The sequence below is a fragment of the Urocitellus parryii genome, chromosome 4, assembly GCF_045843805.1.
Source record: "Urocitellus parryii isolate mUroPar1 chromosome 4, mUroPar1.hap1, whole genome shotgun sequence".
In the NCBI taxonomy this organism is placed as follows: Eukaryota; Metazoa; Chordata; class Mammalia; order Rodentia; family Sciuridae; genus Urocitellus; species Urocitellus parryii.
Window position 1 is genome coordinate 208,218,559 of NC_135534.1, and position 15,147 is coordinate 208,233,705.

Genomic DNA, 15,147 nt, shown 5'->3' on the forward strand with positions numbered 1-15,147 from the left:
ATTCGAAAATTGTTTCTAGGTTATTCAAGACCCTCATCGGGGCCAGTTCTTTCCAGTCCCCCTCCCCCAACTCTCAGCTTCCAGGTGTAGGGGACTCCTTTTCTCCTTAGCGGCTCCGTAGAAACTTCCGACAGTTAAAATGCTGGAGACCACCCCACATCTTATCAATAAAAACTCCCTCTGAGCAAGCTTCTGACCCCCCTTCCCACTTGCCAGCTCCTGAGGTCTGGGGCTCCCTGGTGACAGGCTGCAGTTCCTCAACGCTGGATCCTGGGCTGCCAATATCAGGAACAGTGATCTTCCTCATGGGAAGGAGGTGAAGCAGGTGGATAGCCACTGGATGCAGCCCTAGTCTTTGGTCTACCACCACTGCAGCCACCTTAGCACTGTAGTCTCTGCATGTCAAAGGTACACCTGGTACCAAAAAGGCACTGGGTCTTGAAAGTGACCACAACACTGGGAGAGACCAAGAGATCTTTATTGCAGCCGTGAGAAAGACAAGAGAGAAAGAACGGGGGAAAGAGAAGGGGGGGGAGCAAAGAGAGAAAAAAAGAGCAAGAGAGGGGGCCCAGCAGGAGAGTTTTTGTAGTCCAAATCTAATGGGGTCTCTTGGTGTGCAAGCTGCCTTGTTGGCGTACAAAATTGGATCACAGTAGTTGCTACAGGTGTCATCTGCCTTCAGGCAGATGCGGCAGGGTCGAATGTGGGTTTCTGTTGCATCAGATGGGTGGGGGTCAACTGTTGAGCCTGGACGCAAACAGGTGATAAAGGACCAGAAAACAGGTGATAAAGGACCAGACAGAGCCGAGTTCCCCCAGGTTATCCTGCAGCTGACATTCATTCAGCCTGCCCTGCACCTAACAGGTCTGGCTCCTAAGAGTTCAAGTCCTGTTTGTCACTTTACAGCCACAGAGTTGGGAAGTGGGCACAGCTCACCTCTTGCAAGCCTGTGTCCTCTTTCTCTCTGAAATGCAGGTGTAGCAGCACAGACTCAATGGCATTAAGAAGTAGATGATACCCAAGTACTGATTCCCGAACCATGTGATGTGCAACAGCAAGTTTTCCATTCATTCACCAAACATCCAAGACCTACTGGGAGCACCCAGGAGGCTGGAGCCCAAAGCCATCCAGGTAGAGCAAGGAGTTATGCAGAAGCTGCTAGGAATCCAAGGCAGTATTAGACTGACCAGAAGTGAGAAAGAGAGGAACCAACACACAAGGTGGTATTTTTATTTTAAGTTTCATTACAAAAGTAGCAAAACAGACATAACAACTCAGGAAGAAGCCCTGGCAGGCTGCCTTGTGAGTGGGCCATCTGCTCACACAGCCTTCCCCAGGCAGGCAGTCTATAATACAGCAGGCACATCTGTGCTTGGGGAAAGATGTAGTAAGCAGGTCTCTGCACAGGAGCCAAGGCTTAAGGGCTTGGCTACTGCTCTCCACTAAGCCCCCCCCCCTTTTTTCTGTGTGTGTGTGTTGGGGGATTACTGAGGATTGAACCCAGGGGTGCTTTACCACTGAGCTGAGCTGCATCCCCATTTTTTTTGCCAGGCTGGCCTTGAACTCGCAATCCTGCTGCTTCAAGGCTCCTGAGTTGCTGGCGTTACAGATGTGCATACCATACCTAGCTCCCCTCCCAATTTTAAATACATTCACAGGTTGTCTTCCTGGTATCCTGCATCACCACTGCCCCACAGTCCAGGTCCTCAACAAGACCAACTTTCTCTGACCTGGTCAGTCAGGAAGGTAGCAGCTAGACATGGTGGGCCACCCTGAACAACTTTCCCCAACTGTCCTGGGGCTGACCCTGGCCTGGCCAGTTAAAGGAGGCCACAGGGGGTCCTAGAGTACTCAACTGGAAGTGGAGGCTGAGAGAAACAGGGCTGTGGTGGACATCCAGGGCAGAACCCTGGATTTGTTCCTGATGAACTACGGGTCCTGGTAGAGTGGCCCTGAGAAGCTCAGGCATGCTCCGTGGGGCCAGAGCCACCAGTGTGTGAGTGGGCAGGGGCTGCAGCCTGCAGAGGGCCAACACCGGGCTCCGGGGACGCCAGCAGAGGGGCTGAGAGACCATCAGCGGAGTCTGTGTCGAGGTCCAGCCTCCAGTAAGCTTCGCACAGAGGCAGGTCATTAGCTTCGCAAAGACTTGAGCTTTTCCACCACCAGAAACCCCAGGGAGGGACAGGAGCAGGCAAGAGGAAAGCCAGGGAAGGGGAAAGCAAGATAGAAGCAGAGTTAAGAAAACATGAACACCACCCCAACTTGCCTTCCCTTCTATCTGTGGTTGCCCCTCTGCAGCAGGCCTGGCTGAGAGAGGGGCCACAGGGACCACCCTTGCATCCGAGAGGCTCAGCAGGCCCTCCAACTTTCAACTTGCTGAGCAATTCCACATGGGCCTCTCTGAAGGTCCCCTCCCGCCTGGCTGCCCATCCCCTCCCTGGCTAGGGAGGTCATCAGACTGTAAGGAGCCTTGACAGCAGAGACCCTGCCTACAACTTGACCTAAACAGGATGATTATCGGGAAAACAGGCCCTGCACCTCCCCACACTGCTTCTCTGGCCTTAGGACTTGCTGGGCTCTCTGTGGTTTCCCACCTCGCAGGGAATACTTGAGGCAAGGAGTGGCTCATCAGTCCTGGCAGGAACCACTCAGAGCAAGGTCGTGCCCACAGCTGTCTAAAATGCAGCGGCTCTGGCCTCTGCATCTGCCCTTAGCATTCAGGCTCAGAACCACCTGGGCACTGAGTGGCATCCCCAGGAGTGGAAAAGGAAGCAGAGCCAGAAAGAGCAAGCAGTGAGCAGACAGAGTGTAGGCAGGAGCAGCCCACGCAGAGGGAGGCCAGAGTGGCCAGCAGGTCACTAGGCACAGAGGAAGGAGAGGGGAGGATGAAACCCCCTGGCCCCGGCATGGTGAAGCCCAGATTGCTGAAGTGAACACCTAAGCAGAGGCCAGAGCTTCACCACAGGGACATGGGAAGGGCAGGCTGGCTGGAGAAGACAGGTTGCCTATGGGAGAGACATAGAATGGCCCCACGGGCCATTTGACTCCGTAGCAAGGCCTCCGTGGGTCAGAAAGGAACATTTTATTTTTTTATTTTTTTTTCATTGTACTGGGGGGTGGAACCCAGGGATGCTCTACCACTTAACTATAGCCCCAGTCCTTTCTTTTAAATCTTTGGATTTCTTTTCCTTAATATTTTATTAGTTGTTGATGGACATTTATTTATTTATATGTTGTGCCGAGAATCAAACACAGTGCCTCACACATGCTAAGCAACTGCTTTACAACTGAGCCACAACCCCATCCCCCCAGTTATTTTTGAGAGAGTCTCACTGAATTGCCAACACAGGCCTTGAACCTCGCATTCTCCTGACTCAGCCTCCCAAGTTGTGGGGATTACAGAAGTGTACCACTCACTATGCCATTACATTTTAAATTCATGAGCAGGGAGGGAGGAGGTTTAGTGGCTGGATTTCGAAACTGCTGGACTGAATCTTGACTTCCCAAGCTAGTGGGACAGAGCTGCAAGGCCCCTGTGTCTAGCCTGAGCTTCCCCCCATAGCCATCACACTGGACTCTGATTTCTGTGGGACCCCTCAGGCTCACAGACTCAGGTGTTAGGATTCTGAGGGGCCCCATGCTGGCTAGGTTGATGGGTCCTGCTACTGCTGAGGCTGGCATGCAGGAGTCTCCAGCTCCATGAATAAGACTGAGCAGACCAGATACCAGGCACCCAAGCATGAGGCCCTGGCTGCTAAGGAAGTCTGCTGGCTCCTTCCTCCTCCCTGCCATGGCTGCCCCACCTCCACACCATGGGATTCAACAGCATTCACCTGTAGCTGCATCCTAAGGCAAATAGTGGCATCCTGGACATGGGTGTGGGCCTGTGGGACGCTGAGGGGCCAGCCCAGGCTTGGCTGCCACATCTACATATGGATTCAAGAACCAAGAGCCACTAGGCCCAGCCCCTAGGACACTGTTCTCCAGACTCAACCTCCCCAACACCAGACGTCCTGTGATTCTCATCCCACTGCACTGAGGGAGAGGCCAGGGCCCCGGCAGGTGGCTGTGAACTGTCTGTTGATTGATCATGCTGGCCAGGGACTCTGCTTTGGAACATGGGCAGCAGAGCCAAGACCAGGCACGTTTGTGAAAAAACAGAGAGACTTTCCAGGCTGGGCCAGGCTCAAGTAGGCAGGCTCCTTCCTGCACGGAGTCCAGCCCTATTTGTACCTGGACGAATAATACTCCTCCTCCAGCTCGTATAGGTCGATGGAGACCTCGTCCCTCAGGGTGATGAGCTTGCGGTCACACTCTTCCTGCAGAGCGCGCAGCTGCTGGTTTCGCTGGTCAATGGCCTCATTCACCGATGGGAAGTCGTTGAGGATCAGGAATTGCTTGAGATCAGACACCAGCTTCATCAGGGACTCTCCAGCCCGTACCTGCAGCATAGAATCAGGGTAGTCACAGGTTGAGGGAATGGGGGTCTTGTGGTTGACCCTGGACCAGTAGTGCCTCCCTGGGAGACTCAGCTTCTTTTGTTTGCAAGGTGGGGACGACAGACCCAACCGCACAGGGTCATCTGTGAAGCTGACCCGCCTTGAACAGCACATGAGATAAGCTTTCTCCCCAAACCTTCCCATCAACCTCTGGTTTCTACCCCCACAGGACCCATCTCCAATCTGACCAGTCAGGCACAAGCACATCCTGCTTATCCAACTCAACCCCATAGAGAAGCCTATATCCTGTTTTGCCTCCTGCCCTACTCTTCCCTGGGAAGCACAGCTGCCAGTTGGGCAGAATTCCTCGGGGGGGCCTTTTCCCACACTCATCCATGGGCACACATGCAGAAACTCTGGCTAGCTGGGTTTCCCCACGACTCCAGGAGGATCACATTGCACAGACAGCTGGTTCACTCGACAATGTGCCTTTTCAATCTGGACTCAGGCAACTTTCACATCAGCAGCATCTCTATCTTCCTGGCCCCCAAAGTCACAGAATGGACTTAGCAGACTACCCGCCTTGCCCCTTCCCAGCAGCTCTCTTGGGGACAATCTCCTGAGAAGTGATTTGCCCCGACCCCATTCTCAAAAGCTGCCAACAGATGAGACCCAGCACCCCTGCATTGTCCTTCTGTTGCAGGTAGAAAGAGGGCAGAAGAACTATACTCCAACCACAAACCCATGACCCTCTGGAGTTCCAGTCGTGCTCTCCACATAACTCACGATGTTGGCAGCCCGCACGTGCATCTCGTAATTGTCCTGTTCACCCTGAGTAGCCCGAGACACCTGCGTCTCATCCTCAATCTGGGGGCAAACAAAAAAGAATCAGCCCAGTTGGCAGTCATGGAGTCCCCACTGCTGGCCTGACCTGGCTTCCCATACCCACATTGCTAGAGTGTATCCTGCCTTCTACCACCTGGCGCTGGTGCTCTAATCACGAGATTCAATGAACTCTCTGTTCTTTTTTATGGAAGACAACTGGCACTTTCTCCAAGACAAACGGACACTGCCAGATGTAGAGAGGTGTCTTAACTAACTTGGCCAAGATTTTCCCCCCTCCCCCTGTACTGGAAACTACCACTGGGCTATATCCCCAGCACCCTACGCCCTTTAACTATTTTAGTTGTCAATGGACCTTTATTTTATTTATTTACATACGGTGCTGAGAAATTAACCCAGTGCCTCACACATGCTAGGCAAGTGCTCCACCATTGAGCCACAATCCCAGCCCTTTTTATTTTATGTTTTGAGACACAGTCCTGCTAAGTTGCTCAGGCTGGCCTCAAACTTGCAATCCTCCTACCCAGCTTCCCGAGTATCTGGGATTACAGGCATGCACTATTAGTTCTTGGCCAGAACTTTTTTGGGGTGTAAAACCCTGTTTGCCAGAGATTAGTGTCACTTGATGGCACTAATCAAACTGTTGGAACTACAGAATAAAGGATGAAGAATGTTTTAAGTGTCCATTTCCTGAATGTCAGGCCTCATATTAAGCACCACTGGTTGACCATTTTCTCTCACGAAACTTCACAGGAGCTGTGCTGCTGTTCCTGCTTACAGACAGGTTACCTTGATGCTGGGATAGACCTCACTGAGCCCAAGCTGTCTCAGAAATAAACTGAGGAACCAGGAGGCCAGCTCAGCATTGCTGGCACTAAAGTCCTGGCTGTCAACCTGGGCATGGCTTCTGACAAGCCTTGTGAGGGACAGGGCAGGGCAAGGGTGTTAGGACACCCTCAACAATAAGAGCCAGACCTCCTGAGACACTCCTGGCTCTGCTATTATTGGCCAAGTGATTGGGCAAATTGCTGAGAACTCTGGATGTTAGTTTCCTGTCTGAATGTGGAAAGGACAAGGGCCCTTGCCTCAAAGTCCTTACAAAGATTGCACAGGACAGCATAGAGTCCTCAGCACAACCTGACATGGTGCTAAATCAACAGGAACTCCCATCATTACTATTACTGACCAAGCCAGTCACGTCTGCAGAGGTCTGGAAAGATCCCGCTCCATGTGGTGCTACTGCAGCAGTCAGTGGACTTACCTGACCCTGGCAAGACACTGACTGCTTTGCCTGCCTGGAGAGATGCCCCGCCCCCCTTTTTTCCTGCCCTCCACCTGTTCACACTCACTAGCAACAGCTACAGGGTCTGGGTCACTTGCTCTGTGCCAGGCCCTGTGATAACTACTTTACACAGATAAATTAATCTAATCTCAAGGACCCACACCACAGAGGAAACTGAGGCACAGAGGCATGGGGTCTCCATCAAACCCACATGGCTAGTAAGCACTGGCCTTGGAAGCTCAGCAACTAGGCCAAAATTCCCTATTACTCTACCAAGGCTTGTAAGTATTTGGCTCATTTATTTATCTGTTGACATGTTTCTTACTACAGCACGCCACTCCAGCCCAAAACGTTTTCTCCAAGGGGACAAAAACCTGTTCCCCGCAGCATCCCCACCCGTCACAGAGTGCAGCCCCCACAGACACGGGTGCTGGTCAAAAACCATTAAGCAGAGCGGCTCAGTCCCTGCTCTCCCTCGTTCTCTGGAGGCCAGGGCAGCATCCCCACCTTGGCGGTCTTGATGATCTCGGTGAAGTTGTCCATGATGGACTTGACATCATCCTTGAGCCGCTTGTTGTAAGACTGCAGCAGCGTCTCCTTGCTCTGGGGCAGGGCTCTCTGCTGGGCCATGGTCGGCCTCAGATGCGTAGCGGGGCCTGGCACCAGAAAGTACAGGACTGAACTTAGCCACCCTCGTCCAGCAGACACGGATCCATCTCAGCAGGCGGGCTCCGCGGGGGCCGCGGCGCTCCTCGGGTGCACCTCTCTTCGCCCCAGCACCCGAGGCACCCACTGCCTGCCCCGGACCGCGCGGACCACGCCGTTCGGGGCTGGCATATGCGCCCCGCCGGCGGCGGCCTGGCTCCTTCACGGGCCCCCACCCGGGTCCCTCTGACCCTGCGCCCTCTTCCGCTCGCCGCGCTCACCACGGGCGACCGCCGGCGAAGGCCTGCGTGGCCTGGCCCGCAGCTCTGGTCACGCCGCCCAGCTCGAACACACACCGCAGACTCGGGCCTGGGCCGCGAAGGAGCGGAGCCTCTGCGCAGTCGGGAAGGAAAGTCGGCCCGGCAACACAGGCGCCCACGCCTGCAAGAGCAACTCCCAGCCAGCTCTCAGCGGTCGCCCGGCCACTGGCCGAGAGCGTCAGCCGCGCACGCGCCGCGCTAGGCCCTCCTCCCCCCGCCCCCCCCCGACCCCCCCCCCCGACGGTAGGCTTTAAGGAGTCCTGTCGCTTTAAGGTCGAAATCCCGCGAAGGCGCCGGCTATCGCGATATCCGAGGCAGCTTACTTATTACCCACAATTCTTTCTTCTTTCTCTCTCCTCCTGCCGACCAAGATGGTGAGTCGTGGTGCAACGTCTGGCCCCGGATCTGGGTCCGGGTTTCATCCGCCGTCATCCGCTTCGGGACACGGCTGCGCGGGTCCGCGGCTCCGCTCGGCGCTAGTGGATCCCTACTGGAGCCCTACTGGGCTTGGCACAGAGGAGTTGGGCCAGCGGGGAGCATAGCGCTGCAGTGCGGGACTTGGGCGGGCCGAGGCTTAGGCGGCTACGGTTGCTGCCTCGGACTCCGCCTCCGAGCCACTCCGCGGAGCAGCCCGACCGTGCGGGTGTCCTGGGCCGAAGCGCACGTGGGGGAACGGGGGCGCGAGCAGCGCCGTGCGGGCCAAGGGGCGCGAGAGCGGCGCCGACTAACTGGCTCTTCCCCTGCGCAGCCGAAGGGAAAGAAGGCCAAGGGGAAGAAGGTGGCCCCGGCCCCCGCCGTGGTCAAGAAGCAGGAGGCTAAGAAGGTAGTGAACCCGCTTTTCGAGAAGAGGCCGAAGAACTTCGGCATCGGTGAGTGCAGGCGGCCCCGGGGATGGGGCCCCCGCCGCCCCCAGGGAGCGGACTGGTCCGCCGAGTGGTGCTGGGGGAGCTCCCGCTGTAGAGGGAAGGGGCGCTGTCTCCGGTCCAAGGCGTGTGCGTGCAGATGATGTGAAAGAATATTTGCTATCTGAAAGATGGTGATGACATTTAGACCACCAAGATCGCTGATGCACAGCACCCAGACCGGAGGCGGAAACCTGACACCAGTCAGCCTTACTGACAGTGTTGCCCTTTACTTCCCAGGACAGGACATCCAGCCCAAAAGGGACCTTACCCGCTTTGTAAAATGGCCCCGCTACATCCGGCTGCAGCGGCAAAGGGCTATTCTCTATAAGCGGCTGAAAGTGCCTCCTGCGATAAACCAGTTCACCCAGGCCTTGGACCGCCAAACAGGTGGGGCTCTGGGATGTACCAGCGTAACTCCGAACAAGGAGCTGACCTAACTGAAAAGATGTGACATGTGGCTCTAGAGTTTTTTCTACTCAGTTCTTATGTATACCATTATTAAGGCATTTATGTTGTGTTACCTGAGCCTAACTGAAGAATGCTTTCCCAGCCACCCAGCTGCTTAAGCTTGCCCACAAGTACAGACCTGAGACCAAGCAGGAAAAGAAGCAGAGGCTGTTGGCCCGGGCTGAGAAGAAGGCTGCTGGCAAAGGGGATGTTCCCACAAAGAGACCACCTGTCCTTCGAGCAGGTGAATGGGCCTTTCTGTAGAGGGGGCAAAAAGTGGGGTAGGCTGTGCTATGATGCATCAGTTTCACCCGAAATCACTGTGAGGGTTGAAATCCGAGCTTTTTAACACTGAGTCACAGCTCATTACAATTGTTTTCTGTCACCAGAGCCATGTCTGAATGCTCACAGAGTGTTTGTGTTTTGCAGGGGTCAATACTGTCACCACCTTGGTGGAGAACAAGAAGGCTCAGCTGGTAGTGATCGCACATGATGTGGATCCCATCGAGGTGGGTTGGGCATATTTTTAAACAGGTTACTGAAACCAGGGTGGAACAGGCTTAATGATGAGTCTGGCATAATAAGACCAAAGTGGGTGACAAGGATAGTCCCCTTAATTGAGGACATCACTGACAAGTGATCCAGTTCATGCCTGGCTCTTGCAATGATGCAAGCCTTTTGCTGAATTAGACCTTGAAGTGCATATACTTGAGCTTTTTAACTCTGAGCAATGGCCAACCTAGATCTCTTAAGAGACTGCTTTGGTCAAAACACACTTTCCAGCCAGTGCTTTCTTCCAGCTGGTTGTCTTCCTGCCTGCTCTGTGTCGCAAGATGGGAGTCCCTTACTGCATCATCAAGGGGAAGGCTAGGCTGGGACGTCTGGTTCACAGGAAGACATGCACCACTGTTGCCTTCACACAGGTTAACTCGTAAGTGTGTAGCCCCAACCCCCAGTCCATTTGCTCCCTTAAGACATTTTAAGACCAATGTCTTAAAATGTGCGAGGTGGCGCACACCTGTAGATTTTGGAGGATCATGAGTTCAAAGTCTGTCTCAGCAATGGCGAGGTGCTAAGTGACTCAAGTGAGACCCTGTCTAAATAAAATACAAAATAGGGCTTAGGGTGTGGCTCAGTGATAGTGTCCCTAAGTTCAATCCCCAGTAACCCTCTTCCATTAAAAAGACCAATGTTCTAGCTTAATGAACCTACATATTTCACCTTTTGCCTATGATGGTTAAGAATTTCTTCACCTGAATGAATCATGTGGTCATGTTATATCTGAGGCAAAAAGGCTTATTTGGAACTAAAAATGGAATTTCCTAAAGAGTAACTAAAACTGAAAGCCCACCTTTTCTCCCCCACCCAGGGAAGACAAAGGAGCTCTGGCTAAGTTGGTGGAAGCTATCAGAACCAACTACAATGACAGATATGATGAGGTAAGAAACTACCTAAGTACTCTTCTTGGGTGAATCAAGCTTTCAAGGGACTGGCTGACTCAAGCAAACCAAAACTCCCAAGTGTTAATCCTTGAGAGATGGCAGGCCAAGCTAACTGCTTCTTTTTTCATTTCAGATCCGTCGCCACTGGGGAGGCAACGTCCTGGGTCCAAAATCTGTGGCTCGCATTGCCAAGCTGGAAAAGGCAAAGGCTAAAGAACTCGCCACTAAACTGGGATAAATGTATGCTGTTGCATTTCTGTACATAAAAATAATAAATTGTCCTTCATCCAGTGTCTTGGGCTGAAGGCAATAAACTTGTTTCAGGCAGTAGCAAGGGCATGCCCTGTAGCGTGAGAGCTTTAGAAATTCATTGTGTAACTTGCATGAAAAGGCTGTATATAGCAGTAAAATGCTCAGAAACCAAGCCAGGGTTTTGTGATTGACCAGTCACTGTCTTATTTAAGGTAGCAATGAATGTGAGTCTATAAAGCATTTATTTATACTGATAATACATGATCCAGTAAAATCAAGTCTCTTGAAATGCCATCTATGCAGGGACCTTCTGATTATTTAGGGACCATTCTGTACTGACTTCTTCACATGCCAGGTGTCCGGCGCAGGAATTTTTTAAACCACAGGTATGATGTAGCTGCACACAGTCCATACCTTAGGTTGAAAGAAAATTAAGCTGTTAGGCTGTGAAGTGCACTAAAAAGAGGGGACCAGGGGCAGTGCGACTGACCAGGTAATGATGTACTGCATGTGTTCATTCCGCAGAGTGACTCTGGTTTGCCCTCCGATGGGTCCTCCAGGTACTGTGCTCTCTGCAAAGACAGTGGGCCCCTGTCCTCACCTCTGCTGCTGCTTCCCAACAGCTAGCTGCCTTGGCACAGCAATCCTCAGGTTGTTACTTGACCCATAACCCATCGCCCTTCAAGTGTTTCTTGGTGTCTTGCCCCACCCCTGAACACATACACACACCCTAGAATACAGCACAACTGGGCCAAGAAAAGGCAGGGATACTTATTCTGGGGGAGGGCTGGTCTCAACATACGGAAGTCAGCATCAATAAAAACAGGATCTGCGCCTGTGACCCTAGCCATGGTCTCCAGGTCCCGGTAATGCCAATGGTTCCTTTCTGGATTATTCTCAGGAACAAAGGGCTTCCTGGTTTCTGTAAGCCTCACCATCCCGACTAGGTCCACTTCTCCTTCAACCTAAAAAGGAAGATGAGGTTCCTCTTTACAGGGGCTTGCAACAGGGAAATGACCAAAGACCCATATCCATCCCTTACCTGGCCTTTCTGCCGAGTTTCAGGATTCACTTTCTTCCTTGGGACAAACCCTCGGTTTACCAGAATAGTGACTCTAGGGTAATAAAAAAGCACTTTCAAACACAGAAAAGTTTTTGCATAGGATTGTCGCTTGGGCACCTACAGCATAGCTTTAGGACCAAGGAAGAATCCGAGGGGTTTTGTAACACTGGGGATCTGGTTGAGGACTATCCATAGAGTACATTCCAGCAACCCCTTGTGCCCCTCCCTTGTGGGGTGGGTGATAACCAGGCATTTGACCACTGAGCCACATCCCCAGCCCTATGGTGTATTATACATCCAGAGTCTCAGTGAGGTGCTTAGTGCCTCGCCTTGCTGAGACTGGCTTTGGTCCTGGGATTACAAGTCTGGCCCTAGTGCCTTTCTTGATGGGAAAATCTCCCCTCCACCAACCACCACTCTCACTAGCCCTATTTGCAGTTTGTGGTGCACAGCCTGCTCTGTTGCTTTCCTTCCTTGTGCTCCACCACAGCAGTATGCAACTGGTGATCCACATTACCCATGGCCAGAGCTCAGGGACCATCTCTCCCGCTGCAGCCCCCTCCTAACCAGGGTGGCCACTGAAGCAGCCCTGGCACACAACCTGCTGGTCATGCAGCTTTTGGGCACCACCCCAGAACTGGAACATGGACTAAACAGGAGCCCCAGGTATCTTAACGTGCACTCCTCTTTTTCTGGAAGTTTGTCCCATTTGCTACCTCGAGTGTTAACCTTCCCCACCTCAGCTCCCACTAAGCATTTGGGGGATTTTAACTGCCCTTCCTGTTGTGCTGTCCTACACCAGTGTGTTGGCTGCTGTTTGATTCTGCAGAGCTCATCTCGACGACAACTTGCCCTTCAGAGCTTACATACGGAACCTATTCAGTAATAAAATGAATTGACTAAGGATGTTTGTATTCTGACATGGCTTATTTCACATAAGAATAAGGGATTTCAAACTTAGCAGGGCACTGACACTTTCTGAGCATCTAGGATTTCAAGGTCTTACCAAGGGTAGGGGGACATGGTGATGAAAACTGATCTGCTTTGACTGCACCCAGCAGGCCAGTCAGCACCCCACATGGCCTACTCACCCCAGGTCGGTGCAGTGGAAGGGGGTGACTACATAGGCCCCACTCTCAGTTGAGGAGGAGATCCGACCAGCTTCCCGGGCCTCCCGGGCAGGATCCACCATGGTCCGGGGCATCATGTACAGCTCTTTGGAGTGATCAAAGCGCCCCCTGACCTTAACTGGCCTATACTCCAGATTTTGCAGTTCTATTGGACTACAGAAAGAGGGAAAAAGAGCTGTAGACAAGCAAGGTTTGGCATAAAAATAAATCCTCTTAGAGTAGGTTGCAAACTACCACCCCACCAGGGCCAGACACAGTGAAGACTGCCGGGTCTAGCCCTCTACAGGGCCAGGTCCTCAGTTCTAGCCCTTTGGTGCCATGTGAGAATGTGAATCTGTGCCACCAGAGTAAAAGTTTTTACGAGAAGATGAAAGTGTTAATTCCTGTGTGACTATTTTATGTAAAATTAATAAAATATGATGTGGGACCCATGCCATCTGCAAGTCAAATACAGCACATTGTATCCACTTCAAATTCAACTTATCTGCATAGATCCATCTCTCCAGGAGAGTGTTTTCAAATGATGGGGAAAGGTCAGTAGAATCCTTCAGGCACTTTTCAAAATACTATCCTCATGGTGAGGCCTACATTATCTGCATTCACCCACCAACTAAGAATCATTGCTAAAAGGGGCTGTCAGCACTGTGGGGAATCCCTCAAGGCCTAAAAAATAGTGAAACCCAGCATCAAAAATAAGACTTTTCTATGTCTGGTGGCCTCAGATGGCTTCACAGGGATGGTCTATTGTTAACAGAAAGCCAAGCAGGACAGCTGATTTTGAGAACTCCTGTCTGAGGTCAGGGAAGTGATTGACAGCACAGGAAGGAGAAGTCAGAGCCCCACAGCTGATCTCAGTGATCACCCATGGGCTGCCACACTCACTCTGCTGGCAGAGGGACGGGATCAGCCATAACTCTAGACTCTAATTCTGCAATCAATTTCAGCTTCCATTTCCGACGCTGGACCTACAGAAAGAGAGCATAAGCCAAGCAGATGGCAGTACTGTCAAAGGCTCAGGGCCATTTTAACTAGATGCCAGTCTTTACCTGCCAAGTCCCTAGGCCAAAGGCAGTCACAGGGATGAGAAGCAGAAACCACTGGAGAAAGGAGTCATCTTCCGTTTTTGTGGCAGGTGCTTCTGCCATAGAACTGCCACACCTGCTCGGCCCCCAGGCCACCCCTGGAGAGAGTTTTACAACACTGGCATGGGGTCAAAGCCTTAAAACAAATAGATCTGAGGCAGCCAATTCTTCAAGACTCCCAGTACCACCAGGAGGCGTGGCACAGGAGTAAACAACCTGCTGTAAGAAGCCAACAAGCAGCACCTTGTCCAGTCCAGCTCCTAACCCACAGCACACACTTGAGATGTCTGTTGACCAAATAAACGTGGTCTAGGGATCGATACTGGTTCTGCCACCAATTGTGACCATGTAACCATCCCACGTTTTAAAGGAGGGAACCAAGGAGTGCTCTACCACTAAGCTACATCTCTTGTCCTTTTTATTCATTTATATATTTTTTAGTTAATTATTTACTGGTACTGGGGATTGAACTCGGGGGCACTCAACCACTGAGCCACATCCCCAGCCCTATTTTGTATTTTAGAGACAGGGTCTCACTGAGTTGCTTAGTGCCTCACTTTTGCTGAGGCTGGCTTTGAACTCGCGATCCTCCTACCTCCGCCTCCGGAGCAGCTGGGATTACAGGCGTGAGCCACTGCGCCTGGCTCATTTATACTTTTATTTTGAAGCAGTTTCCTTAAATTGCTGAGGTTGGCCTCGAACTTACAATCTTCGCTGGGATCACACGTGTGCGCCGCTGCACCCAGCTTACCTAGTGCCTTTATATTCAGTATTGTGTTAGGACATATTCTGTGGCACTAACTTGCACTAGTCACATTAGTTCAAAATGTATTTAAAAGGCAGTTAATAAGCAGCTTGGCCAGGTGCTGTTGGCTTTGTGCTACATAGAGAAACGCTGCATAATCTTAGGTCAGTTGTTCACAGTGCGGTCCTAGCTGCGTTTCGCCTGCACTGCCCATCATAAATCTAAAGACGGAACTACGTGCACGAAAGGTAGCGTAAGCCTTCAAGCTGGGAGACCGTGGAAGCCCGAGGCGCTGTCCGCGCCGCCCGCAGCCCCGTTGCAGCCCACCGCGCCCCTGCTCACCCGAGCGAGAGGCGACTGCGACGCGCGTCCAGGCAGCGCGGGCCGGGGCCTGTGGGAACAGCACGCTGGGGACGGCGAGGCTTCGCGCCCACCCCGCGCCCGTGCGTCCCGGCCCCATGCACACCGCTCGCAGCCCCAGCCACCGCGCCGCCGCCGCCGCCGCCATCGCGCAAGTCGCTTCGGGCGCTTCCGGGTCGGGAGCGTCTACTT

At 52.6% G+C, this 15,147-nt stretch overlaps 3 protein-coding genes and 4 non-coding genes across 8 annotated transcripts; 5 read left to right on the forward strand and 2 right to left on the reverse strand.

The window, feature by feature from the left end:
* Window positions 1-771: 771 nt before the first annotated feature.
* Window positions 772-7,710, reverse strand: Med22 (mediator complex subunit 22). The gene is made up of 5 exons (XM_026395513.2): window positions 7,491-7,710; window positions 7,072-7,220; window positions 5,226-5,306; window positions 4,234-4,442; window positions 772-2,151 (listed from the first exon to the last, which is right to left on the reverse strand). The coding sequence occupies exons 2-5, from the start codon at window positions 7,192-7,194 to the stop codon at window positions 1,962-1,964; spliced, it is 603 nt and encodes a 200-aa protein (XP_026251298.1). The 5' UTR covers window positions 7,195-7,220; window positions 7,491-7,710; the 3' UTR covers window positions 772-1,961.
* Window positions 7,711-7,826: 116 nt separating this feature from the next.
* Window positions 7,827-10,616, forward strand: Rpl7a (ribosomal protein L7a). Its single transcript, XM_026395428.2, has 8 exons — window positions 7,827-7,903; window positions 8,278-8,398; window positions 8,672-8,821; window positions 8,985-9,125; window positions 9,311-9,390; window positions 9,682-9,812; window positions 10,251-10,320; window positions 10,457-10,616. The coding sequence occupies exons 1-8, from the start codon at window positions 7,901-7,903 to the stop codon at window positions 10,559-10,561; spliced, it is 801 nt and encodes a 266-aa protein (XP_026251213.1). The 5' UTR covers window positions 7,827-7,900; the 3' UTR covers window positions 10,562-10,616.
* LOC113187678 (small nucleolar RNA SNORD24) lies at window positions 8,527-8,600 on the forward strand. The gene has a single exon (XR_003301449.1). It is a non-coding gene; the product is annotated as a small nucleolar RNA SNORD24 (small nucleolar RNA).
* LOC113187676 (small nucleolar RNA SNORD36) lies at window positions 9,170-9,242 on the forward strand. Its single transcript, XR_003301447.1, has one exon. It is a non-coding gene; the product is annotated as a small nucleolar RNA SNORD36 (small nucleolar RNA).
* LOC113187672 (small nucleolar RNA SNORD36) lies at window positions 9,541-9,613 on the forward strand. The gene has a single exon (XR_003301444.1). It is a non-coding gene; the product is annotated as a small nucleolar RNA SNORD36 (small nucleolar RNA).
* Window positions 10,106-10,172, forward strand: LOC113187677 (small nucleolar RNA SNORD36). The gene has a single exon (XR_003301448.1). It is a non-coding gene; the product is annotated as a small nucleolar RNA SNORD36 (small nucleolar RNA).
* Window positions 10,617-10,800: 184 nt separating the features above from the next.
* On the reverse strand, window positions 10,801-15,115 carry Surf1 (SURF1 cytochrome c oxidase assembly factor). 2 transcript variants are annotated; one of them, XM_026395427.1, is made up of 8 exons: window positions 14,938-15,115; window positions 13,815-13,948; window positions 13,651-13,733; window positions 12,730-12,921; window positions 11,618-11,690; window positions 11,378-11,540; window positions 11,066-11,147; window positions 10,801-10,989 (listed from the first exon to the last, which is right to left on the reverse strand). In XM_026395427.1, exons 1-8 carry the CDS (start codon window positions 15,101-15,103, stop codon window positions 10,920-10,922), a joined length of 963 nt encoding a protein of 320 aa, XP_026251212.1. In that variant the 5' UTR covers window positions 15,104-15,115; the 3' UTR covers window positions 10,801-10,919. The 2 variants fall into 2 exon arrangements, with proteins under 2 accessions (XP_026251212.1, XP_026251211.1); XM_026395426.2 differs by lacking the exons at window positions 10,801-10,989; window positions 11,066-11,147 and having other exon boundaries at window positions 11,220-11,540.
* Window positions 15,116-15,147: the final 32 nt, after the last annotated feature.